General features: G+C 47.3%; 1 protein-coding gene across 1 annotated transcript in view; it reads left to right on the top strand.

Moving 5' to 3' along the window:
* Positions 1-3,138: 3,138 nt before the first annotated feature.
* Positions 3,139-19,106, top strand: part of ADAMTS10 (ADAM metallopeptidase with thrombospondin type 1 motif 10) — an 80,993-nt gene continuing 65,025 nt past the window's right edge. The window contains exons 1-2 of the mRNA XM_084825529.1: positions 3,139-3,226; positions 10,354-10,718. Coding sequence (XP_084681655.1) covers positions 3,139-3,226; positions 10,354-10,718 — 453 coding nt within the window. The remainder of the gene's footprint in view (positions 3,227-10,353; positions 10,719-19,106) is intronic.

Raw genomic sequence — 19,106 nt, 5'->3', positions numbered from 1 at the left:
AAAGAGCAGAGCTCCTAATCAGCAAACATGGGATCAGGAACATGAAACTCTGTAGAAAAATGATCTTATTCTCTTTGCAGTAAAAAAGACACCCCCTGGGCCAAAGTGAACGCCCATCTGCTTCTTATTACCATCTCCTGCAGCTGGATCTAGAGCCAAAGGGCTGAGTTGTCTCCAGCCCCAGTGGCAAAATTAGGAACAGTTGCTCTCCTTCCCTCTCCAGAACAACAAGCTTTGACCCCCCCCCCAATTATTCCCCCCTTTCTCTCTTTCACTCACACACACACACACACACACACACACTTCTTTCATGGTTAAGAAACATTCCTGATTTTGCAGGATTTCTAAGATGCAACATGAACTTTTGCAGGAGGGACTGGCTGGAGGTCTTTGGGAAGGCATGTGAAAGACAGGCCGATGGGGGCCAGGCATGTGTGTGGGGGGGAACCCTCCGTGAAGCCATCAGCTGTGACTTGAGAATCTTTTGGATTTGCCGAAGGGTAACAGGAAGTCATTGTTCGTAAGAGCCCAGTGGACTGAAAAACGAAGCCAATTACGAGTCTTAAGCCCGAGGTAAACCAGGCCTCTACAGGGAAGCTCTGGAACGCTGACAGAACTGAGTCGTTGGGTTGCAAAGCCAGAGAGACGCTGAAAAATGCTGACTTCAGACAGACAACCAATGGGCTGGATTCCATTCCTTTTTATTCCTTTCTTTTTCTTTTCTCCTATCATCCCCCTCCCTTTCTTCCCATCATCCATTCCATCAGTTCAATTTCTCTTTTTCTTCTTTCTATCCCATCACACTCACTTCCTTCCTTACATGATCCATTCCTCTTTCTTTCTTTCTTTCTTTCTTTCTTTCTTTCTTTCTCTCTCTCTCTCTCTCTCTCTCTCTCTTTCTTTCTCCTCCTCCTCCTCCCCCCTCCCCCATCACTTTTCTCTTTCTCCCCTGCTTTCAACCATTCTATCTATTTGATTTCTTCCTTCTCTCTCCCATCTATGTCTCCTCACCCCCCCACACACACTTTCATCCATTCTGTGTGTTCAGATCCATTCATTTCCTTCCTTCCTTCCTTCCTTCCTTCTTTCCTTTCCTTTCCTTTCCTTTCCTTTCCTTTCCTTTCCTTTCCTTTCCTTTCCTTTCCTTTCCTTTCCTTTCCTTTCCTTTCCTTTCCTCCCCTGCCTTCATCCTTTCCATCAACTCAGTCAATCTTTCTTTCTTTCTTTCTTTCTTTCTTTCTTTCTCTCTCTCTCTCTCTCTCTCTTTCTCCCTCTCTCTCTCTCCCTCCCTCCCTCTCCCTCCCTCTCTCTCCCTTTCTCTCTTCTCTCTCCCCCTCCCTCCCCACTCCCTCCCCCCTATCCTTCTTCAGTTTCAAGGGAAAATAACCACTGAAGACTCCCCCCACCCAAAAAAGTCAGCATTTTTTTTTCCAGCACCCCTCCTGGCCTAATCATTGCATGTGGTAATCAGCTGTAGAATGACAATTTGAAATGCCATTGTACTCCAACATGGCATGCTCCACACTGCCGCATTATGCATTGGACACAAACATGCTAAGCAGCCTCTTTGGAGTTATGCCAAGAAATGCCCTGAGATGGAGTCCTATGCCCACGTGAGTGCTGTAGGGCTTGCACACACCATGTTGTTGTCATGGATGTATGAGAATTTTGTGTATGCTTGCAAATCATGTGAATGTGTCCAGTTCGCAATTCTAAATGCAAATCCAAACAGGAGTGCATATTCTCTCAAAATTAGCAAGTTCCCGAACTTGCACTCATGTTCAAAAAATGCATGCTTTAAAAATGTGCATTTTTGCAAAAATCACATTTTTACACTTTACTCTGTGGGGGGAAAATGCGCATTTGAGTGCTCTCTTTTAAAAACGTCTATTTTCCCTATTCAAAATGTGCTCTTCTCCCACTCGAATGAAATGAAAAAGGAATGTCACTGAACTCAGGAAACAAGGCAAGTCGAGCAAGGTGGGGCTCACAGAATCTCATCTATCGTGCAAATCCCTTGTTCGCCCAACCCTATGTATGTCCCACTTTTTAAGACAAACATACATAATAACTTAGGGGATACATTTCGAGAGGGGCAGCCATGTTAGTGTGCTGCAGCAACAAATACCGTGACAGTTTTGTTACAGCACAATAATCTGTATGTCTACTGAGAAGTAAGTCCTATTGAATTCAATGGGGTTTAGTCCCAAGGAACTGGGGAGAGGATTCGAGCCCAAGCCTTTAAGGTGTCCCCAGACTCCAGTGTTGTTAAAGAATACATATAGAATTTAGGGTGCAATCCTACATGTGTTTAGACCAAAAAGAGGCCTACAACTCCCAGCATGCCCCAGCCATTTTATTTACATAAATTTGAAATGTGCACAAATTGTGGGGAGCACAATTTGCTTAATTATGCAAATTTAGGCTGCAAATGGCATAATATATGCAAATTGCAGGCACAGCTGACATAAATTACACAAATCGCAGGCACAATTCGCATAAGTTGCACAAGTTGTGGCAGGAAGTTGCATGCATTTCAAATTATGTGAACAGTTTTTAAAACCTGGAAAAATCCGCAAGCTGGCCCGACTCGATTCAGATCCAGTTGGGCCAGCTCACAGGGAAACAAGTCAAAGTCTGCAGGGCTGAGCTGATGAAGGCTCCACCCCCAAGATGGATTCCTCCAGTATCCCAGCTCCTGATGTACACTACTGGTAGGTAATGAATTGGTGCACAGCAGGTATGGGAAACAGCGGCAGAAGTAATGCCTGGGTTAGGTTCTCCCTCCAGTAAGGTTGACTGGACCCCTAAGTCTCTCTGTGCCAGAATACAGTGTATGCATTCCCCCAAATCTCCTCTCTCCGTTCGGTGTTGCTCCCCTTAACTGTGCCCTTCTCCTCCCTTCCGACAGAGCAATGCCGCAAATGACCAGCACATGCTGAGGAACAGGATCCTGCTTCGACGTGCTACAACACCTGCCCTGTCACTCCAGAGAGCGCCCAGTGGCTAAGAATGGCCACCAAGGACCTGGGGACACCTCTCTTAGCATAAGTGGTGGCTCAAAGAAAGAAATGTGGGGGAACATCCTGTGCACCTGGTCCAATGCAGCCCGCACCGCACAGAGCATTGCTGCCCATTATGGCAACAGCATGGAGGCTTCTGACCTGGATGCTCGTCTCTGCCATGTCTGTGGGCTGCCTTCCTGGCTACACATTCCAATCGCAAGGTACAGGGGTTTGGGGCCGAAAGGCACGGGCACTGAGCGCCACCCTGGGGAATGTACACAACCGCCTAGAGATGTATCGCTAGTCATTTCAAATAGCCCTCGAGAGTCTATGCGCAAGCAAGATTTAGCCCCTAAAGCCAAGGGGTGCTGAACCTCAGGCCCGTGGGCTAAATACAGCCCAACTGGAATCCCAATCAGGCACTCTGGGTTTCCCCAATTGGACATGCCCCCTTTCCTTGGCCTCACCACTATCCCCTGACTGACAACCATTTGGTTGTTTCCCTGCTTTTGCAGTTTCTTTCCCATTCTAAAAGGTTGAAATGTCTCCCCTAAAGCTAAGTGACTGTCAGTGAGAGATTGAAGCTAAAATATGCCCATATTTGTGGCCCTTCCCAATTTGCCTTTGGTTCTGCATACCAGTTTTCTGCCTCACATAATACTAGAACTGGGCTCATCCCATGAAACTGATTGATGGAAGATTCAGGACAGATACAAGGAAAGGCTTCTTCACACTATGCAGAGTTAAACTATGGAACTCGCTACCACAAGATGTAGTGATGGCCACCAATTTGGATGGCTTGAAAAGGGGGTTGGACAAATTCCTGGGGGAGAAGGCTATCAATGGCTACTGGTCCTGATGTCTTCATGCCACCTCCAGCATCAGGGTCAGCGTACACCAGTTTCTGGGGAACAGGGGCGGGAGGGTGCTGTTGCACTCGAGTACTTCTTGTGGATTTCTTGTGAGCAGCTGGTTGGCCACTGTGGAACAGAATGCTGGGCTAGATGGACCCTTGATCTGATCCAGAAGGGCTCTTCTGATGTTCTTATGTTCCCCACTGGAATGTGGCCCCTGAGAGCTTCTCTGAAATGGAAACCAGCCCTCAGGCTACAAGTGATTTGACACCTTTGTGCTAAGCTATCAAACTGGGAATGTGCCACCCCTAACCTGAAGGGTTCTCAGTTCAGAACTTTGGGCATGAATTTGGGCACCAGGGCAGCCCTGGCACCACCCAACATGGTGAGGCAAATGCCAGTGGCCTTGGCTGAGTCCACTGCAGCTGCTGCTGAACTGATGCAGCTCAGCACAGGGGTCCTGGTAGTGCCAAGAGAAACTCTGGGCCCGTACAGTGCATGTCTCCTGGCTGGCATTATTAACATGGAGGCTCTGCATAGTCCAGCATCCAGCTAAGCTCTTGGCATATACTAAAGATGTCTGGTGCAGGGAAATCTGGCCTCTTGGGGCTTGTCGGATTTCTCCCGAGTCCCTGGCTTGGCTTGTGTTAGTGAGCTGAGCCACAGGCTCCCTACTGGGACTCATGGACTCCCAGCCATGGCAGGGTCACTGTGCATGGGTCTGTCCATCTCCCTCTCAGGCCCTGGAAGGGAAAAGGAGAGACTCGCACACAGCAACCCCACTGTTCACAAATGTCTCCTTCTCCCTCCCAGGACCTGGGAGACATGTGCACATGGCAGCGATGGGTGGTGGGTGGCAACCACAAGAGTCCCCGCCACTGCCAGCCGCCACTGCTGCAGGCACCATGCACAAACTCCTTGTGCGCTCCTTGCTGGTGAAGGCACTGGCAAGGAAAGTGTGAGGGGTCTGCACAGAGCGGTGCCAGTGGCGGAAGTCCGCGAGCTGGCCCAGCTCACACAGGTCGAATCCTTGCGGATAAGCGAGCTGGAGTCTGGGGAGAAAGCTGCCAAAAGGTCAGTGGACTTGAATCCAGGACGGATTCCTCTGCTGTCCCTACCATATATTGGCCAGTGCTGCCACCTTGATGCCAGCCAGTACCACACTGCCAGCCAGTACACATATACAGTCTGGGAGCTCCATGCAGCACTGCAGCCAGCAGGCTGCTTAGTAAGCGGCCAGGAGTGGTTGCCACTATGCCTACTGTGGGCAGCTTGCCTAGCCACCCCCAGAAACCCAGAGAAAGGCCTGTTTGCATTTGGGGTGGTGGTGGAGGGGCAGAACTCACCAGGACCCCTGTACCTTCATCCCAAACCAGGCTATATTTCTTTCCTCAGAAAGCATGGAAGGAACTGTCAAAGGGTCATTGAGGGAGAGAGAATGATGGCTTCACCAATGGCTATCAGTCAATGAGAGAATAAGACTATCAGTAGTGACTGTTCACTTACTATTTATTTATTTATTTATTATTAATACTAAATGTATTATTATTAATTAATATTAATGACATCATCAATACTATAAATAATAATATTAATTGTAATTTATTGTTTTTTAATAATATTTATTTATTATTCACTAATATGGATTTATTATTTATTAATAATATCTTGTACCACTTAATATGTTAAAATCTCTGTGGTTTACATATAAAATATTAGAAACTGCTGTTTAAAATACACTACTAGTAAAGAATTACAACAACAATAACAAAATGAAATGAAATAAATTAAATAAATAAATAAAGGAAACAATACAAAACAACGGGGTAAAATTGCAAGTCATGATGGCTATGTATTGCCTCCAGTATCAGAGGCAGTATGCCTGTGTAGGCCAATGGCTGGGGAACATGGGCAGGCAGGTGCTGTTGTGTTCATGTCCTGCTTGTGGGGTTCCCACTGGTGTCTCTGGTTGGCCACTGTGGAAACAGAATGCTGGACCAGGGGCCTGTGGTCTGATCCAGCACTGCTCTTCTGATGTTCTTATATGTTCCTATGATAGCTGACATTAAAAATATATCTTATTAAACCATGGGCATCAATCACAACTTGATGTTGTTATTGCCCCTCCCGTCAGGAGTGCACCTAAGTCAGGATTTTGCCCCCCCCCCAGCCCCCCAAATGACCACCCAGAGGGTGGCATCGGCATAGCAGACACAAACTCCATCTTATTCCTGCAGTCATTATGTTGCTATGATTTAAGTGAGCTTAAAACGCAAAACTGCACAGGCTTAGAGAGTCTTTTTGACAGCAGGGTTGACAAATTTCCTAACATATAAGGAATGCAGAAGTGGTTGTAAAGCGTGGAATGGCCCTTGTGGGGGAATAGAAATGTTCTTTGGTGCTTCACAACTGAAGTGATATACAAGGCCATATAAAGCTAGGAATGTACGAGAATTCAGTTCTTGCTTGCCAAAGATGCAAACACACTCTGTTCGAAGACCCAGACACAATCATGAGCACGTGTCTGCTGAACATGTTCACACATTGGCGGACATATGCTTGTGTTCAGTTTGCGCAACTTCCCCGCTTTGGTTTTGTGCACATTTCCAAATTTCCACACACTTCCCCTCTAGGCTGAATCAGCCTGCTTTCGTTTATGGAGGAAAGCTGCACAAAGTAGGAAATTATAAAAATTTGGGGAAATGTGTGCAAATATCCTATTTGATCATTGCAATTTTCCTATTCGCACAGAGCAAGCAGCAATCAGAAACACAAGCAGGAATCAGGCAAGAGACAGTGCAGCGTAAAGGACTGTTTGGAGAATCCTAGCCATTGCGAATATTGCTCATTTGTCCATCCCTGTATAACCCTCACCCTGAGACTATTAAAAAATCCAGGGTCTAATATTAACTAGCTCAACCACTGTCTCCACATATTTTAGACTACAATTCCCATCTGTCCTAATGGTGAGAGATGATGGGAGTTGTGAGCCAAAATATCTGGAGGGCCACGCTTGACATGGAGGGAATAATAAATGGTGGTGAGATCTGCAGCAAACAGCTCATGCTCCAGTGGTGGAACTGATGAGGCTTTAGTAAACCTAAATTAAGCCAGAATTCCTGAGGACTAGAACTCAGGGCAGGGTGAACCCTTGAAGCCATCACGGAACAGAACAGGGGAAACCGCCTCATTTTCATTTAATTTCATTTATTACATTTCTATACCGCCCAATAGGGAGGTTTATAAAGATTTAAAACCATTAAAATACATTATACACAGTATGAAAAACCATTTACATTCAAACATATAAACAGACAGCACACACACAGACACACACATATCTAAACAATTTTCAACACTAAGAACAACTCAGGACCTGGTTAAAACCTCATCATTTGCTGGCAAATGCCTGAGCGAAGAGGAACGTCTTAATCTGGTGCCCAAAAGATAACACAGTGGGCGCCAGGTGGGCCTTGTTGGGGAGATTATTTCATAATTGTGGGGGGGCAACAACAAGAAGGCCCTCTCCCTTGTTGCTGCCTTCCAAGCCTCCCTCGAAGGAGGCCTTAGATGATGAGCATAGAGTCCGGGTAGGTTCATGCTGGGAGAGGTGCTCCATCAGTTTCTCTAGCTGAAATAATCAGCATAACGCATTTCTGTACGCTTAAGCAAGCTAGCAGCCTTAAGAAATAGGTGTGGCAGCAGGACATATTCGATTGGAGTGTCCGAGACAAACAGGCTCACACTTTCATTTCCACAAAGGAGCCAAGAAACTGCAACAGAGAGGGGAAGAGAAAGAAACAATCTGTGAGGCCGCAGCATCAGCATCAGAGGTGTTTGTGGTTTGGGAGAGAAGTCAAAAGCATCCCGGCTATGACAGTTATAGGCCTGTCGAAAAAGCCCATCCTGTTAGCATTTGGCAAAGGGAAGCCAACTCGAGAACCAAGGGTGGGAAACAATAGCAGATGCTATGGATGATCCTGCTACTCTCCTTCTCCCAGTTCCATCCCAGAGTTCAGCATCCGGAATTAGTCAGTCTTGTTTCTAACGTGGAATCCTCCATTACTCTATTCCCTGCTCCTCCATTTGTAAGGGCCATTTACATGAGCATTTTATCTCAGCCTCCAGTTCCTTCCCATTTCTTCTCCACTCCTCAGCGGCTTTACTGTAAGGATGGATGGATCTGTCTAATTCAGGAGTGGGCAGCCCACATCCCATGTGTCTCATGTGCCCCCCTCAGCCCTCCCAAACCATTTTTAAATGAAAAAAGTGGCATCTGTGGCATTTATGGAACGCTAAAACAGCCAAATTTAGCTTGCTTGCAAGCTAAATGTGGCCCTTTTGATGCCCCTTAGCTGCTACAGAGCACCAAAAACGGTTAGATTTAGCTTGAAAATTTACCCCTTATACTACTCTGTAGTGCTATGTACACCACATGCTGGGGAACATGGGTGGGAGGGTGCTTTTGCACTCATGTCCGGCTTGTGGGTTCCAAGTCGACAGCTGGTTGGCCACGGTGTGAACAGAATGATGGACTAGATGGACCCTTGGTCTGATCCAACATGGCTTTTCTTATGTTCTTATGCTACAGAGCAGTTTGCCACTGAATTTCAAATGCAAACTGGTGGTTCCCCCGCTTTTCAACTTTTTTGGGGGAAAGCCATATGGACTGCATGGTGCCCCACAGAGTATGTCATGTGGGGGGGGGGTAGGCAGAGGGAGAAAATGGCTCTGGATCTCCTACGCTTGCCCAACCATGGTCTAATTCCAGTCCATGTCATTTTCATACGAGTTCATTCATAAGTCCGTTCCGTCCCATTTCCCCATTGACCTGTGTTTTTTTTTTTAAGTATGCACAAAAGAATCACATTTAAATACGTATTTTCTCACAAAATATCAATTTCTAAACAGATTGTATCTCAAAGCATGCATTTCTACACCAATTTGATTGCAAAATATGCAGCTTTCAACACATTTCGAGATGCTTTTTGAGCCAAGAGCTACATCGCAAAATTCGGAGAAGTACAGAATGTGAAGGATAAGTGCGTGCTGAACTGCATATTACTCCTGGAACTGAGGATTGGGTCCGTTCATATTGGAATTTGCAAAGACTGAATTCCTCAAGAATCCTGACTTTCCTGATGTGTGCATTGCTTAAAAAAACACAAACTACAGACAAGTGATGTGTCTTTCATTTGGGAGTCATGCGCACTAAATCTGACAGCATTTTCCACCCATGCACAAAACAGAAAAAGTGGGCCGGGCACTCATTTTGGGGGGGACAAATCAGTTGGGTAAACCAGTTCATTTGGGCTGAGTTGGGGCTGCACTTCCCAGAGCAGGAGAGGGAACAATGGCTTGGCTCCTTCTTTTTCTTTTTTCTTTTTAATGTCTTAAAAGTCACCACCTGTGAGGGCAAGGGCAGCTTCCTCTCCTCCCCTTCTTTCTCCCTGCCACCAATTAAAGCCATGGCAGCCAGACCAAAGCATGCTGGGAGTAGGAAAACATGGCTGCTGCTGGGGGCTCCAGCTGCCGCAGCTTTGATTAAATGTCGGAGGGAACAGGTTGAGGAAGAGAAAAAGGGCAGTCGCTGCCACCTTCAACAGGCAGTAGCTTTTAAGATGCTTAAAACAACCCCCAAGTCTTCATTGCCACCACTGCTCTGATGTGTCCCCACAGTATGAACCAGACAAAATGGCTGACACATACACCCATCCACACCCCTCTGAAATGGCCACTCCAATTCCTCAGCAGCAAAAGGGGCAGGTGTGTGTGTGATTTATTTCTTTATTTAATAGAATTTAATGTCCTACCCTTTCAGGTCATCAACCCTCTCAGGGCAGCTTACAATAGCCTATTAAACATCCAAACAATCAAATATAAAATGTATAACCATATAATACAAAATAATGCCCTCACAGATAAAAGAGTTATAAAACCTTCTGAAATAAAAATAAACTATAAGATCATCCCAAAGATTACCATACGTATCTCCCAGAGAAGAGGGTTGCAAAATGATGGGGCCCACAACCAAAAGGGCCCTGTTGCTGATATTCACCAGCCTAATAAGCCTTGCTGAGGACCAGAGCTCAGGGCCTCAGAAGCCAATCATAATGCTCAGGCAGGTTGATATTAGCAAGATAGTTTTCCTGGGTGGAGGGTTCATAGAATCATAGACTAGCAGGGTTGGAAGGGGCCTATAAGACCATCGAGTCCAACCCCTTGCTCAATGCAGGAATCTAAGTGGATGAAGTTGTATCAATGTGTATGTGTGCGTTGGTAACACAGATGGAGAGGAAAGTTGGAGATACATTGAAAGCTCTTGTGTATCCCACACCCTCCAATTCCAGAATGAAATTTTAAATCTCCTAGTTCAGTTGTCATTCAGGAGTGGTGGAATGTAGCACTGAGTGAAATTCTGAAATAATTAATAGATAGGATGCACTTTGTGTGCGCCCTGGGTCACTATTGCGTGTCCCTTTTTCACCCAACAGAGGAGTTCCTCTCTAGCCTCAACCACTATGAAATCGCCTTCCCAGTCCAGGTGGATCAGAATGGTGAATTTCTCAGCTTTGACATGAAAAGCCAACGGAAACAGAGGTCTCGGCGCAGCATGGGTCACCTGCCCTACGAACCGCCGGAACAGCAAGTCTTCTACAAGGTCTCTGCCCACCGGACTCAGTTCCTCCTCAACCTGACGTTACACACCAACCTGCTGGCGGAGCGTTTCCGAGTCGAGTACTGGAAACGAGACGGGATAGACAGGCAGCACGAATTCCATGAAGACTGCCACTACGCTGGCCACTTACAGGATGAGTACCTGAACTCGAAAGTCGCCATCAGTAACTGCAATGGACTGGTAAGTGCATTGCTTTCTCTCTTCTTGTGGCAGGACAGTTGAGAAAAAGATGTGATAACAGATAACAGTGGCCACTTCTGATCAGCTGGCATAAGAGCTAAACCCAATTCTCAACCTCGGATGTATGTAAGATTATATGAGAGTCAAGAACTGTGAGAAACTAACAGAAAAACAACAGTCACCCCACCTTCCCCTTCGGTGTTTTATGCACACTTTATTATTCCTGCAATCTCACATTGCTTTGGTGCCATTTTTTGTTAACTGCGACAGGGATTCTCCTTCCTCCTTTACTGCATGATCCTAGCCAATCAGGGATACAAACCTTTCTGAAATGCTTCTCACTGAAATTTCATCACAGATGTGGGAGTTCTGAATGTCCAGGTCTTGTTTCTGAAGTGGAACCTGATACATTAGAAATACCTTATTGTTTATGTGTTTTTATATTGTTTCTAAATTTTGCACAAAGCACTGAGCATGCACAGAACATCATAACTTTCATTTCCTTCTGTTCATTCCCAACTCCCCCCCCCTTTTTACATTACAAAAGCTGAGCAATAAAACACTGCAAAAAAAGTCTGAATGACTTTGTTCAGCTTTCATTTCCTTTGGTTTATGTGTGCCCTCCATCCCTCTTCCTTAGAACATGTGTGCAAAAAACATATGTGCATTGATTTATAATGCAGTGGAAAAGAGCCATCTTGGTGTGATCATATGTACAGTTGTATCAAAATTCTTCTGGGTGATCTTATACCAGTGTGCAGGACTCCATCAATAAAACACTGCACAAAAAGAATCTTGATGAAGTTGCCCATAGGATCACATCAATATTGTTTTTCTGCAGTGTTTAATCAGTGTACATGCACACATAGTTTAGACAGAGCAGTATGTGTCTGTGTGTGTACATGCACAAATGAATTGAAGGACCTGGAAGCTGTGGAAAACTGCACATACTACAATTCCAGAATCAATTTTAGAATTCTCCTAACTAAACTGAAATAAAAATACTAAAGGGATGGAACAGGGAAAACTTCTCATCCTTCATTAGGGAACTCCAAAATCTGGGAATGAATTCGAGTGAGAAGAAGCATCTTGTATCCTTCATTGGCTGGGATCACACAATAGACTTTCAGAAGCATTTCTAATTCCTGATTGGGAGGCATCCATATCTCTGATTGGCTGGGATCATACAATTAAGGGGGAAGAACAATTGCACAAACTGAATAGGCACAGCACCCTGTACAAAAACTGGAAATGAAATAGAAAATAATGGAGGGTTCCTAATGGACCAGTGTCACTTAGGAAATCAGATCAGGTACTTTAAGGTGAAATTCAGATATGGATAATTTTTCTAAGCATCTCTTTAAAAAAAACCTTAGGTAATTTGTTTTGTTTTGTTTTGACTTCTAAGTAGGGTTGTCTGTCATGGGGAAATCTGGCCCTTTGGAGACTCAACGGATTCCCGTGACAGACTTGGCTCAACATGCATAGGTGGGCCAAGCCACAGTACAATTCCTGAAACTTGGGAACTTTACCAAGGTTTTTTTGTGCAAAATGGTGGCGAGTGATAGTGGCTGGAGTCCCCACCATCACACGGCACCATTTTGCACAAAAAAAGTCTGCTGCCATGCTCAACTGGCTCCTTCTCCTCCTCCCAGGTCCCGTGAGGGGGAGAAGGAGCCGGTTGCACACAGCGGTGGGGTCGCGGTGCACAAAATGGAGGAGGGGAGGGAAGTGGTGCTCCCTCTCATCCATTTTCTATGTGTGCAAGTCTTTTGTTCTCCCTCCTGACCCCAGGACGGAGAACGAAGGACTTGCACACAGAGGCCCCAGTGTGCACAAAACAGAGGACAAGCAAGGAGCACCGCTCCTTTCTCCTCCTCCCATCCTGGTTACTGCAGTGGCAGCAGCACTGGCGGGACAAGAGAAGGATGGGAGGGACTCCTGTCTTGTCCTCCTCCTGTCCCGCTGCTGCAGTAGCCAGGATGGGAGGCGAAGAAGGGAGCTCTGCTCCCCTCTCCTCCTCCCATCCCTCTACTATGGCAGCAGAGGCCGTAGCGCAACAGTACGGGGAGGAGGATGCATGAGAGAAGTTCTTCCTGCCCTTGCTGTTGGGCCATTGGAAAATCCACCAGCTGGCTTAGCTTGGCAAAGTCTGAGTCAAGCCAGCTGGTGGATGGTCGGGTCGCCGAGCTTCACCCCCCAAATGGATTCCTCTGACATCCCTGCTTCTAAGATGCATCTAGTTGACTGCTGTAAGAAAAAGTACATGGACTAGATGGACTTTCAGCGCAATCCAGCAGGGCTATTTGACTGCCAGATTCCATGGCCTTCTTACCTGGCTTATGGGCTTCCTGGCTGGCCACTGTAAGAAACAGGGTGGTGGATTAGATGGACCCAGCAGGACTCTTCTGATGTTCTTAACTCTAGGAACAGAATGGACTAGCCTGCCAATGTATCGCCCCTGCAGTGGGCGTTGAGCTGTTAGGTTAGAAGTGCTAAGATAGTGATACATCAGACTCAAAGGTTTACTTACAAGGAGACTTTATTGGGTAACTTACAGCACACAGGCATACCCAATGGTTGGATCAGACAGCTTCTCTGAACCCCGAGCCACTGGGCACAATGGGTCTTATACTCTGCAGGTTAGCAATAAGCAGCTTTTAAGCAGCACACACCCCTAGCGTTCATTCTCAGCATAGGCTAAAAGTGTTTGATTCTCAGGCACAGCCACCTGTAAACAGACTTTGCTTCCCAGGCACATCAGAGATGAAGACTCGACTCTCCTCATTAGCAAGGAATGCACCAAGAAGGCTGTTATCGGCCTTTTGACTCATCTGCACATGCTCAGAGGCTTGCTAGCATGGGAATTGCACCAATAATGAACTTAAGCAAGCATTATGGATCTCTAGGCCCCTCTGACACTACAAATGACTTGGCTACTCTCCTGGGGCCAATACAGCCACAGAAACCCTGTGCATTCTCGGGCATATTCTAGGAGGCACATTCATGCCATGTGGGGCAGTGCTGCCTTTGCTGCTGCATTTGATGACTGACTGCTAGAGAATCATAACATTTTACAATTACAAGGAAGCTTGGAGGTCATCTAGTCTACCTCCCTTCTCAGTGCAGAAATCTCCCAGTGGCAGCATCCCTGACAGCCTCTGCTTAACTACCTGCAGTGAAGGAGAGCCCACCACTTCCCAAAGCAGCCTGTTCCACACCGATCAGCTTTTATTGTTAGGAAGTTTCTCCTATGCCAAAATTGACTTCCCCAGAATTTCCACCTATTGGTTCTAGTCCTGCTGTCTAGAGCCACAGAGAATGACTCTGTTCCATTCTCTGTCTGACAGCTTTTCAGATATGTGAAAGCTGGTTGGCCACTGTGTGAACAGAATGCTGGACTAGATGGACCCTTAGTCTGATCCAGCAGGGCTCTTCTTATGTTCTTATGAAGACCACTATCGTGACTCTCTTTATGTAAGTTAAACATGCCCAGCTTTTTTAACTGTTCCTCATAGGACTTGGTTTCTGCTTCTAAACCTCACACCTCCCTTGCCACCCTCCTCTGGACATGCTCCAGTTTAACAATGTCCTTCTTAAACAACATCCTTCTTAAAATGTGGTGCCCAGAACTTGAGACATTCCAGACATGGCCCATTCAAGCCTGACTTTGACTTTATGATCTCATGGTGGCATAGAATCACAGGGTGGGAAGGGGCCTACAAGACCATCGAGACCAACCCCCTGCTCAGTGCAGGACGCCTGATTCCCAGGCGGTCTCCCATCCAAGTACAAACCAGGGCTGACCCTGCTTAGCTTCTGAGATCAGACGCATGTGCCCTAATCTTTGTACTCTAGAACCTTGCTTGCTATTTATGAGCTTGTTGGATTCTTGCTGGCCCCAGGACCAGTTTTCAGTGCTGGATTGCTGCAATTCCAGAATACACCCACACATTCCTCCATGGATAGTTGTTCAAAATTGCCTGGGGGAAGAGAGTTTAAAGAGATGCCATGATCTCCTTTGGTGAGTTACTCCCACGGTTGACCTGTTCAGAGCATTAAGCGTTCCCCGCCCTGAACATTTTCCTCCTTGGGTTAAAGGAGGAAAGAATTAGACTCAGCTTGAGTATCAGGAAGAATCTTGCTACATGAACGGTGGAAGAAAGTTACCCAGGGAAGTTCTATATTCAGCACCTGTTTTTTGAGGGGAAACTTTCTGTTTGAAAGAAATGGGTTATATAAACAGCTCTTGAGCCCTGTGAAGGTATATCATCCAATCTCATTTCTTCCAGCAGGTGGGGGGCAGGGGTGGGGTGGGGAAACATCTAGAATATTTAGATAATTAGAGGTTATTTAAGGACATGGGGCTGGCTTAAAGAGATTTTTTTGGCTGCAGTGTGGGATGAAAGCATTCCTGTGGAACAGGGTGGCCATATGTCCTCCTTTACAGAGAACAGTCCTCTCTTTGAAGGCTGTCTGGTCCAATTCCAGTTTAAAGATAAGCATGTATCAGAAGACAGAGCAGGCAAGGGAAATTACCCACCAACCGCTAGCATCTGGACAGCAGACTGAGGTCACTTGGTCATATTCTTCTCCACTATGGTAAGAGATATTGCATTTCTATTTAAATTATAAGAACCATTTCTAAATTTGCAGCTTTGCACATCAAATAACATATGCAGATTTTATGCAAATCATGTCCCCTTTTGTCCTCTTTCTTGGTGATGCGTTTGCTCTTTTTTTGGCCACGCATTGCTGGTACGGATGGATGGAACCTCCCATGCACCCACCTACTGCTCGCTGAACTCCTGCTGCTTACTGGGCATGTTGAGCAGCATGGGGCAAGCTGCTGGGCCATCTGGGGGGCTCTCAGCAGCTCTCATTTTTTGATGAGCTGCTATTTTGCGCAAGATGGGGTTCTGTATTTTCACAGATCTACTGTTTGCACAGTAGATCTACCCAATGGTGGCTGTAAAGTTTCATTTCTATAGCTGGATAGGCCCCTGCCAGCTCTACTATTTTATGATTCTACTATTCTATGGTTTAATGTGCAAACAGTAGATTTATGAAAAGACAGAGCCCCATCTTGCACAAAAATGGACACGTGCATGGATGCCAGGTGGCTGTGGTGAGTCTCCCATGCGGGGTGGGGGGTTGAGGTTCACTGAACTGGGTTCAGGGGCACGGGCAGGGGCAGGGGGGGATTCAGCCGTTTCCTGGACCCAGTCAGGCACCTGTGCTATCCCTAATCACTGTCCACCCTACTCCTGAGATGGGAATTTGCCCCACTCCCACCCACCCCCACCAATCCCAGGAAGGTGAATGGAACTTCCCCGCCTTTTAAAAAAAAATATGTTAGTACAATTTGCACAAAATCATGGGTATGAATATTTACGGAAATCACGATTTGTGCAAAATCTCTACTGTAAATAGCACAATTTTGTGCAAATTGTACTATTTACAGCAGCAATTTTGCACAAATATTTATATTTATGATTCTGCGCACATTGCAATTTGTGCAAATGAAAAAAGAGGAAACCCATGAGCCTGCCCAACTTGGCGTGTGCTGATGTCGGGCCCACTTGAGGATCTGCGAGACGGAGTCTGGGGGACTGAGCTGACAAAAACTCACCAAGCTCTACCCCCCAAGCGGATTCCTCCGACATCCCTTGTCACAGTGGGACAAAAGAAGTACATAGGAATAGCAAGGAAGTAGAGTGGTATGAAAAATTAATTTCAACTTGTTTTTGACCAGAACATACCCAATTTGTACCTCCCAGAACTGAACGTGGAGCCGAATGCAAGCTGATGTCAAGTCCATGCATTTCTGAACTTGTAGTGTGATTTGCAGAGGACAAAAAAAAATTGCATCAAAATGTATACACTTGGTAAATGCGCATGGAAAAAGCCGTACTTTGAAAAATGTGCACAAATAACCTTTCATCAACAGAGAGGGAGGGCTACATTTGAAAAATGCACACAGTTGATCCGCACTTTGGGGGAAATGCACCACAAAAATGCACACGGATTTTCATGGAAAAAGTGTGTGTGGGGGGGAACAGCTCACCATCTGATATTGACACAGTTGGGATGACCTTCGAGGTGGAATTTGATGAACCTCCTCAAGCTCATTTTTTGCTGATTCATGCAGGGAAACTGAAACCTCTTTCCTAGACAACCCTTAACTCTTTGAGAAATAATTACACAGTTTCCCCTCCACCCTCCCAGCACAGCACTTAAGAAATTGAGCATCCCTGGCTCTCTGTTGCTCTTTTGGCTTCCCCAACTTCTCTTCCCTCCCCACATGCACAGCGAGAGTTGAATCACTTCTGTGTGCCTGCCTGCAGTGAAAAGTTCCCTGCCTCCCCAGCCCTGGAAGGGGTTGCTGTTGATGGCCCTGCAGTGGATTTCCTCCCCATACGCAAGCTCTGTTGCTCTTGGCAAGAAGCCATCATTCCAAACACAAGCAAGGTAGTGTGAGGTTAGCCTGGTGGGACATCTGACCAAAACCCAAGCATCAGCCGGCGAAGGGGGCTGGGAGGAAATGGGCCACCTCTTGGCTTGTAGCTTGGCACTTTGGGGTATGTATGTGTTGTGGGGAGTGGTGGAGCGTGTGAAGAACACAGGCTCTGAGGGACGCTTCACAAATTCTCTTCAAATTACCTGGCCTCATTTCCAAAGCGAAACCAATTCATTAGGAATCCTAGAACGGACGGGTGGAAATTGGCAAGGAAGAGGATTCCAGCTGAACATTAGGAGAAACTTCCTAAAGGGAAGAGCTGCTGGAGAGCAGAACAGGCTGCCTTGTGAACTGGCGGGCAGTCCTTAGCTGGAGGTGTTGAAGCAGAGTGTGGACAGCCATCTGTCAGGGATGCGGCAGTTACATACTGTACTGCAGATCCTCTAATGAGCAGTGGATTGGACTCCAGGGTGCCTTTCAAGTCTAAATTTGTATCCATCTTCTGTGCTGCATTGGATGGTTGCTACTTATTATTTCCAGATCTTGTACAGATCCCAGTGGGTTTGCCACAAGCACATTGGGGGCTCCATGCCAGCGATGGGCAGGGCCACAAATCAAAGAGGATGGGCCACCCCACTACTGACACGCAGTCCCCAGGTATGTCCCAAGGAGGTCTGAGAGAGGCCAAATGCAGGGGTGAAGAACCTCAGGGGGGCAAATCCAGCCCTCCTGGGTTCCCCAGAGGACCCCACTCCCTTCCAATGATGAGATTCATTGCTGACCACCGTTCTCCCCCACAATGTCTCTGAAATGACATGATGTCAGTGGTGGGCAATATGTGGCTTGCGCACACACCTGGAGCCCCACCAGCCTTCATTGCACACACCCAGCTGCACACACATCTGCAGCACCACCAGCCTTCATTGCACACACACGCAGCTGTGCACACACTTGCATCCCCACCATCCTTCATGGCACGTAGGGATGTACAAATCCCTTACCTGTCTCCGTTCCGGGGCATCCATGGTGGGGGGGAGGCACTCCGTCCCTCCCCCTGGAATCCTCCCCGGCTGGCTCTGCTCTGCAGCAACTCCACGGAGCTGCTGGCCGGGGCCGGCTGCAGCTGTATTCCGGTCGCTTCTGGGCTGCTGCAGCCGCAAATGGCGGCCGCTACGCCAGCTGCCATTTGCATCCCTGCCAAGCCTTGATAGGCTATGTAAGTATCTATGTAGCCTATCATGGCAAAAGGCAGGGATGCAAATGGCATAGCGGCTGCCATTTGTGGCCGCAGCAGCCCGGCAGCAGCCGGAAGAGGAGCCGGAGCTGCCGCCGCATCTGCTGTCGCCACATCCGCCACCACATCTGCCGCCAGGTAGGCTCCATCCCAGGAGGATTCCGCAGGGTGGCGGGGGGGGGGGATTGCCCTGTTCTGCCACGGATTCCAGGGCACTGGATTCTTTAGAATCTGGCCTCAATGGAGTCCCTAGCGGAATTCTCCAAAATCCCTAATGGCACACCTACCTAGCTGCACACATACCTGCAACCCACCAGCCTACACTGCACACCCACCCAGCTGCACACACACCTGCAGCCCCACCACTCTTCATCGCACACATACCCAGCTGCACACACACATACAGCCTGACAGGCCTTTGCTGCACACACACCCCTAGCTGCACACACAACTGCAGCCCCACAGGCCTCCACTGCACACACACACCCCGAGCTGCATGCACATCTGCAGCCCCACAGGCCTGCACTGCACAAACACACACCTAGCTGCACAACATCTGCAGCCCCACAGGCCTGCACTGCACACACACACACACCTAGCTGCACACACATCTGCAGCCCCACAGGCCTGCACTGAACCCACACACCCACACCCCTAGCTGCATGCACATCTGCAGCCCCACAGGCCTGCACTG

This window comes from Heloderma suspectum, chromosome Z (genome assembly GCF_057233095.1).
Source record: "Heloderma suspectum isolate Gila_16-S chromosome Z, 16-S_ref, whole genome shotgun sequence".
NCBI lineage: Eukaryota > Metazoa > Chordata > Lepidosauria > Squamata > Helodermatidae > Heloderma > Heloderma suspectum.
Note: the sequence above shows the minus strand (reverse complement) of the source record. Positions and strands in the feature narration are given on the sequence as shown.